Raw genomic sequence first — 19,577 nt, forward strand, 5'->3', positions numbered from 1 at the left:
GGTGAAGACATTATAAGCTTACTTTAATTGCTATGTAAACACAGGCTGGTGAAAGCGAGTTGACAAGCTTCTGAGAAAGTGATGATGGAATATATAGGTTGCTCTCAAAGGCCTGTTTATTTCACTGTCAAGACTTCCTTACGAAATCTTCTCTAACTGATGCATATTCATTTTTGCAGCTGACATCAAGTTCTTGAAGGTGATCTAATCCAAATAAACGAATCCTATATCATAGTGGCAACTTTCACATGTGGGATTTGAATGTAGACTTAACATGCAGCTAAATAAAACTATAGAATACACAATATCACATGGGTGTTGGCAAGGGCTAGGTCAAAAAACTCAAGTTGATGGCTGCCATCTTGACATTTCTTTTGTTTTTATTTACCCCATATGTATATTGGTACAATTTCAGATGGAAAAACTTCCTGATAGATCTTTATTATTTTAGTGTGTATGTCTATGTTTTATCATGTTTACCGGTATGTTTTATTATTCTTTTACAGCATAAATATCTGGTTTTACTTATTGGTTAAGCATTCTTGCAATTCTTGCTGCCTTGCATACTTTAAATATGGTCTAGGAGTCTATTCTTACTTGGTGTTTTAACTTTCTTGTTTTCTTATTCTATGTATATAAATTTGTCAGCCATCCTGCTTATTATTCCTATATTTTATTGTCCCTTAATACTTTTATGCATTTTGCTTTTTTAATACAGATTCCCAGTGTTTTTTCCTCCCTCCTCTTCCCCCTCCTCCCTATATTTCAAAAACAACAGAAGACAGAAAATAAAAGTGGACACAATGACCTTTTAAAGTTTTCCACCAGAGTAGAGAATAAGGAAGGAGATTTCTCCAGGTAAAAGATTATTTAACCATTTTCAAGTAGGATTTCCCTTTCAATACAATGGTTGTATTACTCCAGAAGATGTCCCATGAAATTCCTTTCCTTAGGTTACAATGATTAGATATCCCTCTACAATACTAAAAAGAATTTGACTACCTTGAGTTTAATACATAACATAGCTCTCCATTTCTCAGGAATGCTTTTCCCCTTTGAAAGAAAATTGAAGATAAATTCTATTCCATAAAAATGAATGAGAAACTATAAAAAAATGCAGATAATTTTACTGCTTAATGGTACGAGCAGCAGTGTCCATGGGGGAAGATGCTAGAAGAGACAAAATCTGCAAGATGATGGACCTTACAGTATAAACAACCCACCTTTTTGTATGTGCAAATATTGAAAAGGGTGGGATTTGGATCCAGCAGATTTTGAACCCACTTCTCTATCTCTTCAACCTATGGACAATTGTGAGCAAAAAAAGGTTTTTTTAAAAAAAGTTTGAAATTAATAAGTTTAGCAGAATCAAATATACTAGTGTAGAAAAATATTAAATTCAAAAGATTGGAGGTTATAGAGGAATTTCAGAGTTAAGAAAAAAAAGTGATGATGGGTTTGGAAGTGATTGATTTGGTGATATAAAATTCAGCCTTGGAGTGATTCTCAGAAAAACAAAACAAAACTAACCAACTAATAAAATCTCTGGGAAGAAACTTCAAAGAGAAGCAAAAAGCCAGTTTTTTCACCTGGTGATATCAGAGCTACCAATAACCTGTCAATGATAATCAACATTGATAAAATATTTAGACATTGTTAGAGAAAAGAAAGAAATGATATCCTTAGGTCATTTAAATAATAGGTCATTTAAATAATAGAATATTTAATAATATATAAACATCAATGTATGAAAACAACACAATAATTTGTAACAAAATAATGAAAAAAAAGGGGGGAGAAGAGAAAACAAAAATGATTTGACTGACAATGCAGAAAGCTTTGATCTAAAAATACCCCTGATGTTTGTGTCCCTGTGCATTTTACTGTAGGCAGTGATAAATAGGTACTGCAGTTTCTTTTTCTGGATGCCAAGTTCCTTATCTTAATTGTTCCTTGACAAAGGAATAGAGGGTCTTTGTTTCTATGCTTTCTGATATATCATGTGGTTGCAGGAGAGCAGCTGGGGCAAATGAGATAAATACCTTATTTGGGCAGATAGGTTTAAATTGTGAACAACTCCAGGTTTCAGAGCGGTATTATTTTGCCGAGTTAACAGTCTTTTTTCATAATTCCTACTTATTGTGGAGGAAAACTATTGTCAGTAGTTTTTTTCAAACTAGGTTTAACCTTGGGAAGGTCATAAATCTTATCCATTCCAAATTGTTTACGAAATATTATCATATTCTAACTTTCAAGTTTAGATTGTGATACATAATATTACATGTGATATAAATCATTCTAGACCAGTGTTTGAAAAGTGAGCTGTTTTACCAAAAAGATATAATTACAACCAGTTAATTGTGTCTTATATGCTTTCATTTAATATTGACAAATTGCTCTGAGAGTTTTATGTTTTTTTTCTTTCTTTTTTGTAGCTTTTGAAGTATCCATTCATATTTCTCTGGAGTCTTGCTTTAAATTAATGATCCATCAGATTATTAAAAACATTCAAGAATTAGGTTCCATTGAAGAATGTTTGATAGCCACCATCATTAGGTTGATGTAATTAATTTTCAGTAGTGAACTTTATTTAGGTATGTGAGAGAAAGTTTCTCATCCAGAACTATTTTTTTTATCTAGTCTTCAAAGATAACATTTATTTGAATACAGATGTTGTATTTTGAAATTGTGGCTTAATTTTGTTGCTAAATTAGAAGTTGTAATTATGTTTACATTCCCATATTCATAAAAGTTGCAGATTACTGAAAGAAAAAAAATATTACAGGTATTTGAATAATAAATGATTTTACCTTTTTTCAGGGACATAATTTAAAATCGGAGAAATAACATAGACTTTTTTCTCTTTGTACTACACACACACACACACACACACTTTTTAGTGTAATCATATAAATCTTGTTTACATCTTATCAATCATCTGTATCCCATAGCTTCCCTATAATTTGAAAAAGTTAGTTTTTCATCAGAGTAACTTTATACTAAATAATTCTCAGAATTCTATTTTTAATTTTTAATGCTTCTTCTTGCTTCTTCTTTTAGTTCGGTGGGCATACATACAAAAGAAGGAATTTGAAATAGAATCTTTCTTTTAAATGTTTATAACTTATAGCAGATTTCTCAATGGATGACGAACTGTGTGACTCAGCAGAGGACATTTAACCAATAAGGAGATTATTCTCTATACAGAAATATTTGATGGCCTTATTCCCATAGAATTTTATTACAATCATAATATTTGAAATAAAAATAGTTATTTCATTATTTCAAAGTACTAGTTATATTTGAATGATGCATGTAATTCACAAAATAGTATATTTAGTCCTCTTTCAAATTAGTATATTTTAGCTTTTAGCAATGACTCAAAGTTAAAATTTCTTCCTTTGCACTCATTAATGTTTCATAACATTGGCTTGATTACTCATAAAAATAGGACATCAATTATATTTTTATAACTATTAATATTATCCTGCATAGCCCTAAAATAATTCTTTACCACTTAGCATAGAAAAATGATATAGATGCTGCACATTCAAAATGATCATCAAAGCACTAACTTATCTGAAATATTATGGAATTCAAATACATACCTATTTTGATTCTCTATACAGTTATTTTGTGTACAAATATTTCAGCGGGTTCATAAATATCTTATAATTTATTGATTATTGATTTTTATGCTGGTGAAACAAATATATTTATTTCTGAAAAAATTATTGGAGAAATATTTCCTTTTTACAGTTTAACCCAACTGTCAGGTTATTATCTTGATTGAAGAACATATGCAAGGGTTTTACTCTGATACAGTTACTAGATCTATATTTTTTTAAAATGAAAATGATGATGTTACATAATGACATAAATAAAAGCATCATACTTAGATAAAGTATTAGAGTTCAAAGACCATCTGAATATTATATATACCATTCTGCTTTTATTCTTTTTTGAATAAAACAGTATCACTCTTCTTTATTTGCATTCTATTGGCATGGATAAATTCATTATAATTTCATGCGGTAGAGAAATGATAAGTTTTGAAGTTAAGAACAATTTGATCTAATTTATAATAGCATGTACATGGGAATGCATTAGTTTTGAAGACTGCAAGCAAGGTAACTCCTCAAATCCTTTAATATCCTTATAAACATTTTAAATACATACTTCTTATCAAGTATAGAAAAATAATATATACATATATAATTTTTTTCTGATAAAGAGGTCTGATTTATATAACAAAGAACGTGCAACAATTAACCACTTCTATCAGATCTATTTGGTTGATTGTCAAGGAGATGACATGCAGTGGTGATGTCTTTCAGCCTTTAGAGCTCTGACATAAATACTAGCAAGAGTCTCAATCACCTGAAGGGAAATGGGTATTATCTAGAAGCAACAATCAAGCAGTAAGAAAGAAAAATAAAATGGACAAAACAAAAAACCTTCACTTCACACAGCAGCATCTTCCTACTCCAAAGCTCCCTAGTCCTAGCTGTCCAAATTCTTTGGTTCTAAGGAGCAGTGAAGAATGACAAAAAATTCTGGAGTAATTGCACACACAAAAAACTTTTCTGTGTGCTTTTGAAATTTAGAAATCATTTCATTTCAGCCTCTGCCTTTGGGTTTTCATGATCATCTAACAAAAGGCAAATTGTCATGTAGTACTGGATGATCTTACAAATATGGGACTTACTTGTAATAGCACTCAATCAGTCCCATTATGCATTTATGGCTTTGCTGTCTCTAATGTCCTCTGTGCTGGTCCTAACGTCTTCTGAAGTTTGTCCAAGTGTAGTTCCTGTTGTTCCGTCCAAGTCCCAAGATCCTGGCAGGTTTTCAAGGCTTAATGAACTAACTCCCTGACTAAAGCTGCCTTCCTCAGATCTGCTGGGCAACACAAGGTGTAAGGATGTCTCGGATGAAGAACAGATAGATGACGACAGAGTTGCTGAAATAGACTGGAGAGGAGTCAAAGTAGTATCTGAATGGGGAGAAGTGCAGCCTACAAACTGCAAATTATCTTTTTGGATAACATGGTAATGGGAGGGTGAATACTCAAAGCCTGAAGTACAATAAAATTCACTATCCGTAGAATTTTGAACATGGGATTCAGTTCTTTGTGGGCTGCTGCTAACGGAGGTTGGATCCATGTTCCAAATTCCTACAATGGTGTTGGAATGGCAGAGCTGTGCTTTGGTGCAAGTAACTTTTGGTACCTGCATATGCATGCAGGGTTGCTGTGTAGTCCATGTCATTCTCTTTTGTAAGCTTTCCATGTTGGGACTTGTCACTGGGCCATGAATTGCACAGAAATCTGGTGATTTTTGGGCCACCAATAGGTTTTCCAGGAGATGTGTAACACTCTTCATGTCTTTCCTTAATTGAGAGACCTCTTGGCTCAAAGCAGTGACCTAGAATGTCATAAATTTATTTAATCAATCAATAATTCATTCATTGTATATATGCACACACACACAGATATCATAAGAAAAGAAGGAGAATTGAGTCATAAAAACATTCCTAATATGATATATCTCCTTGAATATATGGGATCCAAAATGCTATTTCAAGACCAATTACTTCTATGGTGCCAGTCTTCAAGTTAATGTATTCAGGAACTTGGCAGCTTTAGTATCAAATGTGTGACAAGATCAAAAAGAATGGTCAAGGCTAATCTGGCCTTTCGAGTCTCTTGATTATGAAGTCTAGTTATTTTCCTGCCTATAGAAGTTCCTTATAAATTAACCCTCTTTTATGCACATAGCATTTCTCCCATTGGGTTAGTCTGGACTGAGCACAGCTACTATTCAGGTAGAGGATTTTGTTTTAGAAATAAGGGAGATTATTTCAGATTGACAATGAGCCCTTTGTTTGTGAGGAGCAAAGCTAGAAAGACCCATTTTGTTGGTTTGCTCTTGCATTTCTTCATGTTTGAATATGACATTCGTCAATGTTATGCTTGACAAATTAGAAACAAGGTTTTCTGTTTTTTTTAAAGTGAACCTGACTGAAAGGTTGCGTTTTATTTATTTATTTATTTTTTATTATTGTTGATATCGAAAGTATATTTTGCGGTGCAAAATATTTCCATGTGTACTTCGAATATTTTTCTGCAAATGTTGTTTCATGTATCAGCAGATAGCAGCATCTGGACATCCTTGCCTGGATGAAACTAAGTAGGGTTATCATGGTTAGTATTTTGATAAGAGATCTCCAAGGAATGTCAGAGGTGTAGACAAGGATCTCTCTCTCTCTAAAATCTCTATTTTAAATCAAGATAGTGGTTGTGATTGAATCTCCATCTCTTTTTACATGTGGCAAAACCTGTAAAAAAGGATAAGTCTTCAATTGTGCAATTGCAACTATTAGGTTGACTTTCTAGCACTCACTTCCCCTTATGAATTCCCTGATTGTAAGAAAATTGGGATATATTATATTCTAGAGAAGACATTGGCAAGCCACTTTTATAGTGCTGTCTAGGAAACAATATGCCCATAAAGTAATTGGAGGTTGAACCAAACTCAGAAATATAATTTGTACATAAAAGACTTTAATGTCTATAATGGTATTTAATATGGCATAAAGGAATATGATGGAAAAGCAAATTTGCCAGACTTTGATTGAGGAACCATTTTATTATAAAATAATATCAATTATATTTGGTTCAGTAAACTTATATTTTATTTCCCTTTATCTGACTTGCAATTCTTTAATTGGGTGGAGGTTGTCTTACTAGTGTGTGAAATATTGTTATATTATATGTTCCTTTTTCCAAACTGTTGGGTTTCTATTGGGGGATAGAAAACTGAACCTAAGAAACCTTGTTGTGAATCTTTGGAGTTGTTGAAATGGCAGTTCAGGCTGATTCAAACCACACACAACCTTTCAATTGAAAATGGGTAATAATATTTCTTTATTTTCTTTTGCAAACAATTTATTATCCATTCTATTCTATTGAATGAATTGAGAGGTTTAGTGAGATATTGAATCTTAATGGTTTTGTAATTCTGTAACTTTTAAATCTATATTTTTATATTATAACTTCATTTTTCTGTATTATAACTTCAAAGAATCTGAAGAACTGTCTTTGATTTTGTATATAGACAAGGGATCATACAGTAATAAGCTTTGTGTAGGCTCTAAGACAGGGATGTCAAACTCGCAGTGTCAGATCATCATGTGATGTTTGTGCCTCCCCCCCCTTTGGTAAACTGAGGGTGGCCAGTGTGTGTGAGCTTGATACCTGCTTTAGGGTTTGGGAAGGTCTAGAACAACTTCCTGTGGCTAACTCACCCTGGCTGATTCACCATGGCCAACTGTCCCTGTGGGACAATTTACTGCAGACAATTCAACGTAGGATAGCTTAAGAGAAGGACAAATGGATTGCAGCAGGCCTTATCTTGCTTTAGGCTAAGGCCTGCTGCAATTCACTTGCCCCTCTCTTGAATTATCCTGTTGAATTGTTAAATTGTCCTCTGGTGAGTTGACCTGCAGAGAGTTGGTTGCAGAGAGTTGTCCCATTCTGGATTTTGAAACAGTGCTTAGAAGAGTGCTCCAGAATAGTAGCATTAATTTATATTGCTCTTCCTATTTCCAAGTTCCATGAAACTGAAAGAAAGATGTGGCTAGTTTAAGAGTCAATTTAAAGTAGCAGCCTCATTTTTCAGGATTGTGAGGAAGCTTGAAATCATTGCTGTTTTAATCAGCAGGAGCTTCAATTCTTTTGTACTGCATATGTATTAAAGAGGTGACTACATAAAGTAGCAGCCTCATTTTTCAGGACGTATGTACATATGTATGTATGCATTAAATTAATTGGCCATCCACTTTACCACAGCATAACTCTGAGCAGTTTATATTAAAAGGATAAAACTATACCAAACTATGCACAATATGAATAAAACACTATAAAAATATTTATTGTCCTATTTTAAATATATTTTTAAAATCTGAGCTTGTGTGTCTGTTGTTGTTCCCTGCCTTTTTCGGTGATCTTGGGTTATTGATTGTTGACTGCTATTACTGTGTTTCCCTAAAATAAGTCAGGATCTTATTTTCTTTTGACTCCTGAAATAAGTGCTTGGCCTTATTTTGGGGAAGATCTTATTATTTTTGAGGTGCAGGAAGTGGCGAGCATGGTCACCTCATTCAAAAATCTCCAGAATGTTCAAAAGTCCCGAAAAGATTAATTAAAATTCATGTTTTTGAGGTTGGATCATTTTGGAGATTTTTCCAGTGAATCATAGAAAATAGTTCCAATTCCAGGGTAAGAGAATATACTCTGAAGAAACTTATATCTCAACTGTTTGCTGTAGAGTACTGCAATTTTTTCAACAAATCTTTACTGGATTAAGAATTAATACTTTTAAAGAAATACAGATAATTTAAATATTTTTGAAGAAAAATATGTTAAGAAAAATTTCCTTGTGAAATTGTATTTATTAATAAAAGCATAGTACTTTCATTATGATTGAATCGATTAGCATTTATACTCTTGGGGTTTTGATACATCTTACTGTATGGATGTATTTGAAAATAAGCAAAAAAGTTTAATGTGATAAACTCCTGGGTATTATATTGTAAAATTGCAGTCTTAATTCTATCATATGAAAAAAAAAACTTTTTGGCTGTTGAATACATCCTCATTCCTACTAAAGTAAGAAATGAATGCACATATATTCCACTTTTATCCCCAAAGCTGCTATTTATGAAACTTTAGAGCGTAGCTAGCTTTTACAATGCTATCAGAATCTACAGAATAATTTCAATGAAATACAAAAAGAACTTACCTGATTATTAAGCTTGTTGATATGTTGTTTCGTTTCTTCTGCTTTGATAACTAACACAGCAGCACCAACTTCATTCTCTGTAATCACAACAATGCATAGGAAGGAAAGTTGTGTACTATTAATGTATAGGCTTAATATTGTTTTCTGGCTTTCTTATAATCAGAGAGACAACTGTGTACCGACTGTATCAAAACTAGCATTTAAAACTAAGTGCAATTCCAACAACTTGGAATTTCATAAAGATAGGAGAGATCATGATGAGTACAGATTCAAAAATATATTAAAAAATTGAACTGGGAGCTGAAATTGATCTTTAAACGATGTACTGCAGATGTCATATGTTCTCTGTGTTAGATGTTATGGCATCAGATCAGAAGTCTATGTGGCTTCTAATGAGGACTCAGAGCCTTATAGTCACACAACATCCTCTCTGTGTATGTGTGTGTGTGAGTGTGTGTGTGTTTCTTTTGATTCCTTTATAATGCACTGTAATTCATCAAGCCAGACAATTAATTTAGCAACCATATTGGGTATGTTCAACAGTACAAAGCACCTTTATAATAACTTATAATTTGTTGATTCATATATTAGGCTCAGCCAAAACCAGCTCACATTATGACCTGCCTCAAGATGCATAAAACCATAATAAACAAGATATGTAGTTATTCCTGATCTATTTCCTATCTTTTACACAATCATTTTATGTTTTCTTGAAGGACCTGGAGAATTATTAAATATCTTCAGGTTGACTGAAACATGGTCTAGATAGCTTTACTCTTTTTTTCAGTGAGGTCTTTGCAGGGCTACTGGCAAGAAAAGGAACCTGATTTTTAATGCAAATAAACAAACAAAACTTAGGATATAAAACATTATTAGGTAGTTGATAGAGATAAACCTTAGTGTCATTTTCAATGTCTATTTTCAAACATGTAAAATATTTCAAAGATTTCAAATATGTAAAACAACAATTCATTTTCAAAATTCACCTAATGAATATTTTTGTTGCAGAAAGCTAAATTGTCAAAACTAATACTTTAATGTTATTAAACAACGTTTTGTAATATATCTACATTAGTTATTTAATAGTCAATATTACTGGATAATGTTTTAATCTAGTAAATATTTATTTTCATTTTAAAGATATTATTCTTTTATTATTGCATGTACTACACTTCAAATAAATTTAAAGCTAAATATTTAAATTTGTCTATATAAGTGACTTTAAAGCATTTCATTCTGTACACTATTAATCAATTATGTCAATTACACAAAATAGTCAATTGTTAGACAAACATGTTACTGTCCTAATTTACTATTATTGTAATGAGCACTTTTGTGCAGCTTCTAAAGTCCTTCAGAATGTAGCTTAGATTTTGAAACAACAATATTTATAATAATCAAAATCTGCTCATTTATTTATTAAGTGACAAGAAAAATCATCTAAGAAACAAGGACTTTGCACTTTTTTCCTGACGCTTTTATTCTGGTAGGACTTGATATGCCACTCTACTTACACGTAAGGATTTTTCTCACGCTATGCAATACAAAAAAGGCTTTCCTCTCCAAAATGATGCAGTGTGAATAATTTGTGAAGTACAATATAGCACTAACCCCCGATGATAGCAGATGATCTCGATTCCTGCCTCAATTGTTCAGAGCCAAACTCAAATGTCTGGTTTTCCTCATTGTTGCCATCATCTTCTGTTCCATCAACAATCCTGTTCCCCCCCGAAAAAAACCAAAATGAAACAAAAAAAATATAAGCTTGAACTATTTTTACAGAAATCTCATTGATCCATCATCCTATAATATAGTATAAACAACATATACGTTTTTGGAGCAATATAATATTTACAATATGAATCTCATTATTTGCACCTAAACTCTTACAAGAACAAAGTAAAATAAGACTGATGATTAGTGATACTTCAATTTGTATGTTTTTTAAGCAATTATCATTGATGGAATATGGTCATCTAACTGAAATATTATTGGTATCATTTGAGGTTTTATCAATAATGCTAATCTTGAGGCTTATTTTTATTTGGTTTTTCTAATATTACTACTATTATTAAAATTCCAATTGAAACATTTAAAATGTTCTCTAGGGATGAAGGAAATGTACATTTTGCATTTGAATGTGACTTATAGAATTTGTCATTTTTAAGCAATACCTGACAACATTTAATTAAAATCTGTACGTTTTAGAATTCTGAGCCACAATATGCAAACAATAAAAATGTTTGTGCAAAACATTTGGGCAAAAATTCCTATAATATAGAAAAATATAAGGTAATTATTTTCTTATTAACATTAAGAGAAAATTTAAAAATTTAATTAGGTGGATTCATGCAAAAAAAACAACAACAAGTAATGTTGAAGAAATAAGCTTATAGTGCAGCTAAAAATCACAGTATCTGAAGAGTTCTCAAAGGATAACTTTCCAGAAAGACAAGATTGAGAGCAGATCAGGAGAGCATAATGAGTGCCAAGTATTTTCAGAGGTAGTTAGACAGAAGCTTTTAATGATATATCAGTCTTAGTTAAACCTTGTGTGGAGATTATAAAATAGATATCCGATCCCAAATATCGGAGAACCATCCTAGCTAACCCTTCCCTGCTACTCCTTGTTTCATTTAACCTGGCTCTCTATTTCTCCTGAAATTCTGGTTTAATCAGAAGCTATTAGAGACCAGATTCCCCCCCCCCCTCCACCTCAGCAGTATTTCTTAAAGGTTTCAGAAATATGGATCCCGAGTTATTTTTCTAATTGATCTTAGAAAAAAAACCTGCTTGGATTTTCAAAACAAAACACAGATTTTTCCTCTCTCACCAAAAGTATGTGCAGCACTCAGACTTTGGCCTACTGTACATGCTGGATTTTTTTTTTTTTGGCCTTTCTTATGGTTGGTGGGTTTCTTTATTTATTAGTGAATAGGAAAAACTTATTCTAGCTAATGTAGATATTTACTGTTTGCCTGATATCCTGGGTTAGCTAGGGTTAGAACTGTGTTCAAGGTTCTTAAATGAAATGGCTCTGTATATGTTCCAGTGGCTTCAATGTTTGCATTCCTGTTTTATGATTGTCCAGACTTTGGTACATAAACAGAGGTAAATGTGGGGCAAAAAGTTTTCTCTTCGAGGAAATAATTGCCCTAAGCACAGAAACAGCTGTGTTACTCTATGAGAACTTCAGCTGGAAAATTGATCACTGTGCTACGAATGCTACAAGAATGCCTGAGGCTTCACTGGTATATTTGCTTCATGCAGGAAAACAATAGGTATTTGCCATGTAATATTTTGTTTGCAAAATAGCAAATAAATGAATATTAAACTTCACTATATAACAGACATTTATGGATTCTAATTTCTCAAAATATTTTCAAACTACAATAGAAGTTTACAAATGAAGTTTCAACTGAATTTTAGAACTATCTCTAGCCTGCAAATATTAAAACTGTATATATTCTTGTACAGGTAATCCTTGACCACTGTAATTGAGCCTCAAATTACAGCTGTAAGTTGTAGCAGTTGTTAATGGATCACCTTGTGATTGCCTGATTTTAAAAACTTTCTTGTAACAGTTGCAATGAGAAATTTGAAGTAAATACCAGAAGCCAGAAAATACAAAAGACCACATGTGATTTGCAGTATCCTGCAAATGCTATAAATGCATGAAGGGATGCAAAATGTGATCACATGACTACCAATGGGGATTGGCAGCCATTGGAATTTTGGAACTGGGTTCTGGGGAGGTCTGGTATAAATTCCAACTGTCACTAAGTTACTTATTGTTAAGTGAGGACTACCTATGCGTAAAATGCAACATGGCAGAAGCAATTTCATCTCAACACAATGCATATATATTTATGAGTATCTATCTACTCACATAAGACCCTTTCACCAGGGGTGGTCTTCAAAAATTTTAGCAAGGGGTTCTCTGTCTGGTTGCTGGGTGGGTGTGGCCCATAGTGGGCATGGCCTAGTCAACCTGCCGCACCATCCTGTGGGGGTGATTTTGCCCTCCCCAGGCTCCAGAGGCCCTCTGGAGCCAGAAATTGGTCCATTTCCGACCTTCCTGAACTTCCACTAGGCCTGTTTTTCGTCTTCCCCAAGTCTCCATGCATGCTCTGCACTTACCTGCATCCAAAACAGGCCATGTGGGAACTCCTGGAAGGGTCAGGGTGGGGTGTGTGGGGCCAGCCAGGAGTGGGATTTGGGGGTTCTCCAAACTGTACAGAATCTTAGCTAGAGGTTCTCCCAAACACCTGCAAACCCCCAGCAACCCACCCCTGCCTTTCACATAATTATATGCACACAGCTCTAGATGCAGTGAGTATAATAGAACACTGAAATTCAATGCCATTTGAATTTCAGCACTGCTACCTATATTACACTTACTGTATTCTGAATTGTTACAGTTTAGCACACATGCCCCCTTCCTTCTTTCCTCCCTCCCTCCCTTCTGCCTTGCCTTGCCTTTATCTTATAAGAGATACAGCAAGAAAGCTTTTCTCATCATTGTCTTATCACTGAAATTGTATTTTGCATGAGAATATTAAAAAAACATGTTTGATTATTATATTTTCTCCAGTTCATTTGAAAATATACCCTTTGCTATTAAACCTTATCAAAACTGAACACCAATTCTGTATTGAGAATAAGGAGACATTTCTTTCTCAAACACATTAAAAACATGCCTTTTTAATGCAGCAGGTAACCAACAATACCCTCTACTGTGATTGTGCAAAGGTATAAAATTGGGGACATCATCATTTGTTGAAGCAGATTCTATTGATGAATATTTATGCAAACTTTGCAAATGTGTACCTATTGATAAATATTTATGTATGTTTTCAACTATATGGTACTCACAGATATATTTAGCATAATGAAAATAGAATAGTAGCATGATGGAACAATAACTTCTTGAACTCTTTTACACAGGTTACAAAATATTCATTAAGGAAGATTGCTTTAATTCCTATCTGTCCAAAACTAAATACAGCAACATAGCAGTGGAGATCGCTCTAACTATTTTACGCTGTATAATTTATTTTATGCTCTATCAGTCAATTTAAAATGAAAAAAGGAGCGTCTCATCATATGCATTCATAGTTCTGATAATTTCAGTGAACTTTTCACAGATGAACTTCCCCCTAAATTGCATTTAGTATCTCAGTGAAAGCCCAGGAAAATGGGAATATATTTTATTAGCTCTGTAACTATTTTTTATTTTGATAAATTTGGAATTCAATTTAATTGAAAAAAGATACAATTTTAAACACGAACTATGCAGATTCCAAAAAAATGAATATTTTGACTTTTGTTCAAGATATTGTTAATTAATTGCTGCTTATATGTAAACTTTTGTTTAATACATACAATTTTGTTTTTGGACTTTAGAGAAATATGCAGTCAAGTATTCAATAAAACCTAAGGAACCTTTCCTTTCTGATTGAACGTGATACTTGCATGTATCATGATTTTCTTGCTTATGAATCAACCTTTCAACGGTATTCACAGCATCCTGAAATTGTGCTTAAAGGCAGAGTTTTTGCACCATTATGACCTGACAGATGCTCCAAACATCTGACCATAGACCAAAAATATGAGCCAGCCACTTTTCAACTTTATGCTATTTTTAGTTTGGTAGTTTTTTAAAATGACCAACTGATGTGAGAAGAGCCACAAGGCCATCCTTGATTCACTTTAAGAGAATGGGAAAACCGGCCATAGATGCTTCTCTGTACAAATTAACCCCAAATGTAGGAGAGTCAAAAGGTAAGTCAAGAGGACATATGAAGCAAGAATTACTAATGAGAAACCACTTATTTCCAGGCACTGGTATTTTAGGTACAACATGGTATCTGCAGCGATTTCTGCTTATGTTCTTGCTGTGCCAGAAATTAATCAGTTGAGCTGCTAGTGGTAATAACAATATGCCCTCCTTTAGGCAATCATAGAGCAGTGCAAATGTTACATGTGGTTAGATCATGAGTTAAGCTTGGAGTGAGTTCCCCAAAGTGGACTCAGTAAGACTCATAACTGCATCTTCAAATGAGGTCATATAGGGCCACATGAAAATGATCAAGAATTGGCTTAAGCTGTGAAATTAATTAGTTTGAGGCAGCCATATGCAGTTACTTTGCTTTGTTATGAATGGGAAAATTAATCAAGAAGCAGAGTTAATAATATATATTTGTTTAGTCTGAGATGAAAACTGCAGTGTATGTCTCATAAACAAATCTGGCTGTGGAGGCGAACAGCTTTATATTCCAACTTATTTCAAAATGCTTAGCCATAGTTTTCTGATTCAGCTAGAAAGGGAAACTACAATTAGCAGTGCCTTATTGGTTTGCTTTTCTGTCACAAGGAGCAAATTTAAACAGCAACTAGGCAACAGGATATTATGGATGACAAAACCAGCCATGTGAATATATTTGTCCACTAATCCTGTTTGTGCCCTGATTATAGCAATTTATTTAAAACCTGTCATATCATTTTTATACATCATGGGATTTTTCTCTCTCTATGAAAATCATTCAGATAAATCTGTGGGATGCTGTATTTCAGATTGCAATAGGTTTTTTAAAGGAATACTAAAAGTAAAATGAGGCAAATCAATATTCTACTGATTTATATATAGATTTTAATTAGATTTTATCATAGCTATCAAAATAGAGATAGGCATCTCTCCCTATTTCTCTCTCTCCTCACACACACATACACATGAAATAACCACAATAATTTAAAAACAAGGTTCCATAAGTGATGGCTGAAGACATACTGCTGTCTAAGGCACATGGCATTCTAACACCTCAAAAAAATTGAATAAGAGCTTTAATTATTCTTATTATTAATAAAATATGTCATTGGCAAATTTTGTGGTGTGGTCAAATAATAATTTTTGGGCCCACTCTTATATGTGTTCCAGCCCCATTTAATGACTATAAAGACACTCTGCACTGTAGTCTTGCAACCAAAATGCAATACCAATAACGCACATCATTTAGACCTGTGGAAACAGCAATGTAACTGAAATTAACACCAAGGAACAGAAATATGTTTTAGTGAAATGAAAAAAGAATGGCACATAAATGTGTCTATTTCAGCAAGGCTTCACTGATGCTTACCGAGGGCTGAGGTCAGGAGGGATGATGCTGTTAAGTGATGAAAGAGGCAGCTTCAGATTCTTCTCTTTTCGTTTGGAATAGTAATGGAGTTCGGTTTCATGCTTGGTTCTTGATGAGGTTGAACTGCAAACTCGGATGGGTGAATGGAAGGGAACAGTACCTGAGGCCAACTGTTTCAAGTTTATCCCCAGATAGCTTTTATTGCTTCCCGATTTCTTTTGCTGAGAGGCTGTGCTTCTTGTGTGAATTGGAGAAAGAGTTGCTCCATCCTCGTCTGCCATAACTTCCTCTTCTTCCTCATCCTCCACAATGGATGGAAGTCTTTTATTTATGCTGCCATTTCCTTTGGAGTCTGACTAAAATAATGAATCATTTATATTAAACTTTTTTTTCAAAAGAAAGGAAGCTAGTTCTGTAGGTACATAAGTTGTTGAGCTATAACCACTTGAATCTAAAACCAGCATCCCAGCCAAGATTCATTTCTACGCATTTATTAGTTTTGGGGAATTTTTTAAAAGAATGAAGTACATATGAAACATATATCTGAAAATAATCAATGCATTTAATTGGAAATGCTTTATAATTTTAGCTCAAACTAAACAAGTGCCTTCTGATAGATTTATATCCTCAATAATAAAAATTAAAGCTTTATATCCTGTCTTTACAGCATCATTGACTCCAATTTAAATGTGTGGGCAAATTAACTTTCATTGCTCTTGTTTATTTATCTATTCCTATGTTGTTATTCTTTCTTTTTAAGCTCAATTCATAATGTACGCAAATAGAGAGGAGAGGAAGAAGACAAGATGCCCCTTCCATCAATATTTAGTTGCTTTGGGGAGGCAAGTAGACAAGTAGGCAAGTGGAAGACAATGAACAGCAGACCAGGGAAATATTGGCCTGGAGAATGGGTTTCTTCAGATAGTAAGTGATATCAAATCCTGACACATGTAATCAGACCAACTTTCTATGTCTGGTCAAAGAAATGTTTTGTTAAGATTAAAAAAAAACCATGTGTCCTAAAACAAATCCAAGCTATAAAAGAGATCAACATGAAAAATAACAATTTATAATCAACATTTTAATTAGCCTTGCATTTCATTTGAAGTAGCATGAGGTAGCCATTATATAATTGTTAAATAAAAAAAAAGAATTAATATAGATGAATGCACTGGGAGAAGCTGTTGTCTAATTGGGACAGCCCCTTAAATCCTGTTCCGTGTTCCGGGTCTTCATATCCTGAACAAAAGGAGCATAAGCATAAACCAGAACCTTCCATAATACTAATAGCAGGTGAGTGGCCTCTTTGAGAAAAAGTACAATTGGTTGTATTTCAGGCTATATTAAGATTCCCTGCAGAAAGGTTGATAGCTTACTAAAATAACATAGTAGTGCTGAATAGCAAAATGTCTCATTACAATTTGTGAGTATTCATGAAGAATAATTCAAAACAGAGATATTGTGAAATGCAGGAATCAAAGTGGTAACATTTGTATGTTAAGATGACTAATGCTACAAATGGAATTTGGTTTAAAATTACATATAACCCTAGTTCTTTCAATGAACTCTGTGTCATTTTCTATACCCATTTCTTATACAATCCACACTGTATTATAAACTCATTAAATAAGTAACAGTTAACCAAATACTATAACAATAGTTTGTGATGACCTGTTCAATCCTTAAATAGCATATTTGTATGAGGATGTTTTTATGGAAATGGCAAAGATTCCTCTCTTTCTTTGTACTGACAAGTAACTTACAAAGTACATTAGGTTCAAATATTATGACAATTACTGGTACCTCTAAAGAAAAAAATGGCTTCAGCTTCAGTTTTCTTAATATGTAAAAGAGACATTAAAAGAGCCAGTTTAGTCTAGTGGTTACACCAGGCACCAGGTCTAGAGGTGGGAGACTGTAAGTTGTAGCACCACCTTAGACTTGGGTCAATCACTCTGTCTCAGCCCAACTAATTTCACAGGGTTTCTATTATGGTGAAAATAGGAGGAAGAATATAATTGCGCTCCTGAGTTTATTGATAAAAATAATAAAGAAAGATAAATAAACTTTTTCAGAGTGGATTTTTGCTAAAAGTTTAAAATCTAATCCAAAACTTGCATTGTTTTTAATCTATATCTATATATTTCTATCTCTGCATACACACTATAATTCAACTACAATTCTAACTTCCATAGCATCTTGACAATGGATGGACAAATGGATAGGGGTCATGTTACTCAGATCAAAAGTTTAGCTAGAAAAAAAACAAAGACTGTGAAACTCATTTCGAATTGTAGCCAGCAACATTCATCTTAAATTGTTAACGTATTCAAATACATTAGCATGCTAATGTAAAAATCAGTATTTGGTATCCAGATTAAATCTAATGATGTAATGGTGTAATAGTAATCAGGAAGAAGAAGAGAAAGCATGTGCAGAACAGAACATGGGGACCAAGCATGCTTTGAAAATGATTCAGGTTAGGCAGATGGCATCTATAGCAGTGTCAAAATTGGCAATATGGTGGGTGGGGAATGCCATGTTGCTGCACATACAAAAAGGTGGAGCCTGCATCAGACAATACTCCGTTTTGCTGACTGTGAGCACTGTGGGTCCTGGTAGATTAAATGCTTTGGACTTCATGCAGGTGTGAGTGGGAAACCTTTCTACTATTAATTAAAACGGATAAACTCTTTTCAGCTTCCTGTAGTAGACTGAAAACATGGTCCTGGTGTTTTAATAGCTGTATTAACTTTGCTGATTGGGTTCCTTAAAACTTGATCATCTCTCTCCTCCACTCCCCACACCCCTGAGTTACATGGAAACTTTAAAACATCAGGCTGGTTTAATGAGCAGCAGAAACATTTTGCATGTGGAGAGTTTAAAGCAGCACTACTTCTGAATCATTTTAGAAGCATGCACAGCACCACAAAGCTTATGCTGTGCAAAAAGGAAAGCCCAGTTTAAATAACTGGTATCTCCAGGTAAGACTTAAAGTCCTATCTAAAATCATGGAAAATTGTGCCAGCGGTGCTGATAATTCTGGATTAGAAGAACTGATAATTTGATCCAATAATAGACAGATTTTGATATTTCTATGCATTTAATGTCTTTCTTTTTTTTACTCACTAGGTAGTTATAATATACTAAGAGCAGCAGCCATTAAAAGACAGTAGAAAAAATAGCAAATTCTAATTATTTGCTCCCATGTGGTGATTGTCTGGAATTTTACAGCCCAGATCTGATAACCCTCACTATTTAATCCTAATGCTATATTTAGGATCTAGGGTCAAGATACTTGTTTGTGTTTGTTATATGTACTGAAATATGAAGATTTGTCTATGGATGGAAAGCATCATTCCAGATTACACTTTTCTTTTTGGTTGAATCTATATAAATACAGTTTGAAATACAGCCTATATTCAGAAAATCATAAAACATTATCTAGGCCTCATCTGAGAAATAGCACAAAAATTCCTGCATGGAAGGAAATATTTACTTATTTTGATTTATTTTTGTAAGTATTAGCTAGATCATTTGTAAATATTAGTCAGATCATTTTAAAACGTCTTCAGTCTAGCCACTTTGAGGCAATCAGCCCTGTGAGAAAAAGCCATTTGGCATATTGTCAGCTATG

General features: G+C 33.5%; 1 protein-coding gene across 1 annotated transcript in view; it reads right to left on the bottom strand.

The window, feature by feature from the left end:
* Nucleotides 1–4,052: 4,052 nt before the first annotated feature.
* KCNH8 (potassium voltage-gated channel subfamily H member 8) overlaps nt 4,053–19,577 on the bottom strand; it is a gene marked incomplete at its 5' end in the record, with an annotated part of 204,572 nt that continues 189,047 nt past the window's right edge. The window contains 4 exons of the mRNA XM_081971642.1: nt 4,053–5,426; nt 8,805–8,881; nt 10,416–10,522; nt 15,941–16,296. Of these exons, the coding sequence (XP_081827768.1) occupies nt 4,734–5,426; nt 8,805–8,881; nt 10,416–10,522; nt 15,941–16,296 (1,233 nt within the window). The 3' untranslated portion in view covers nt 4,053–4,733. The remainder of the gene's footprint in view (nt 5,427–8,804; nt 8,882–10,415; nt 10,523–15,940; nt 16,297–19,577) is intronic.

The sequence above is a fragment of the Natrix helvetica genome (assembly GCF_964273705.1).
Source record: "Natrix helvetica genome assembly, chromosome: Z".
Classification (NCBI taxonomy): Eukaryota; Metazoa; Chordata; class Lepidosauria; order Squamata; family Natricidae; genus Natrix; species Natrix helvetica.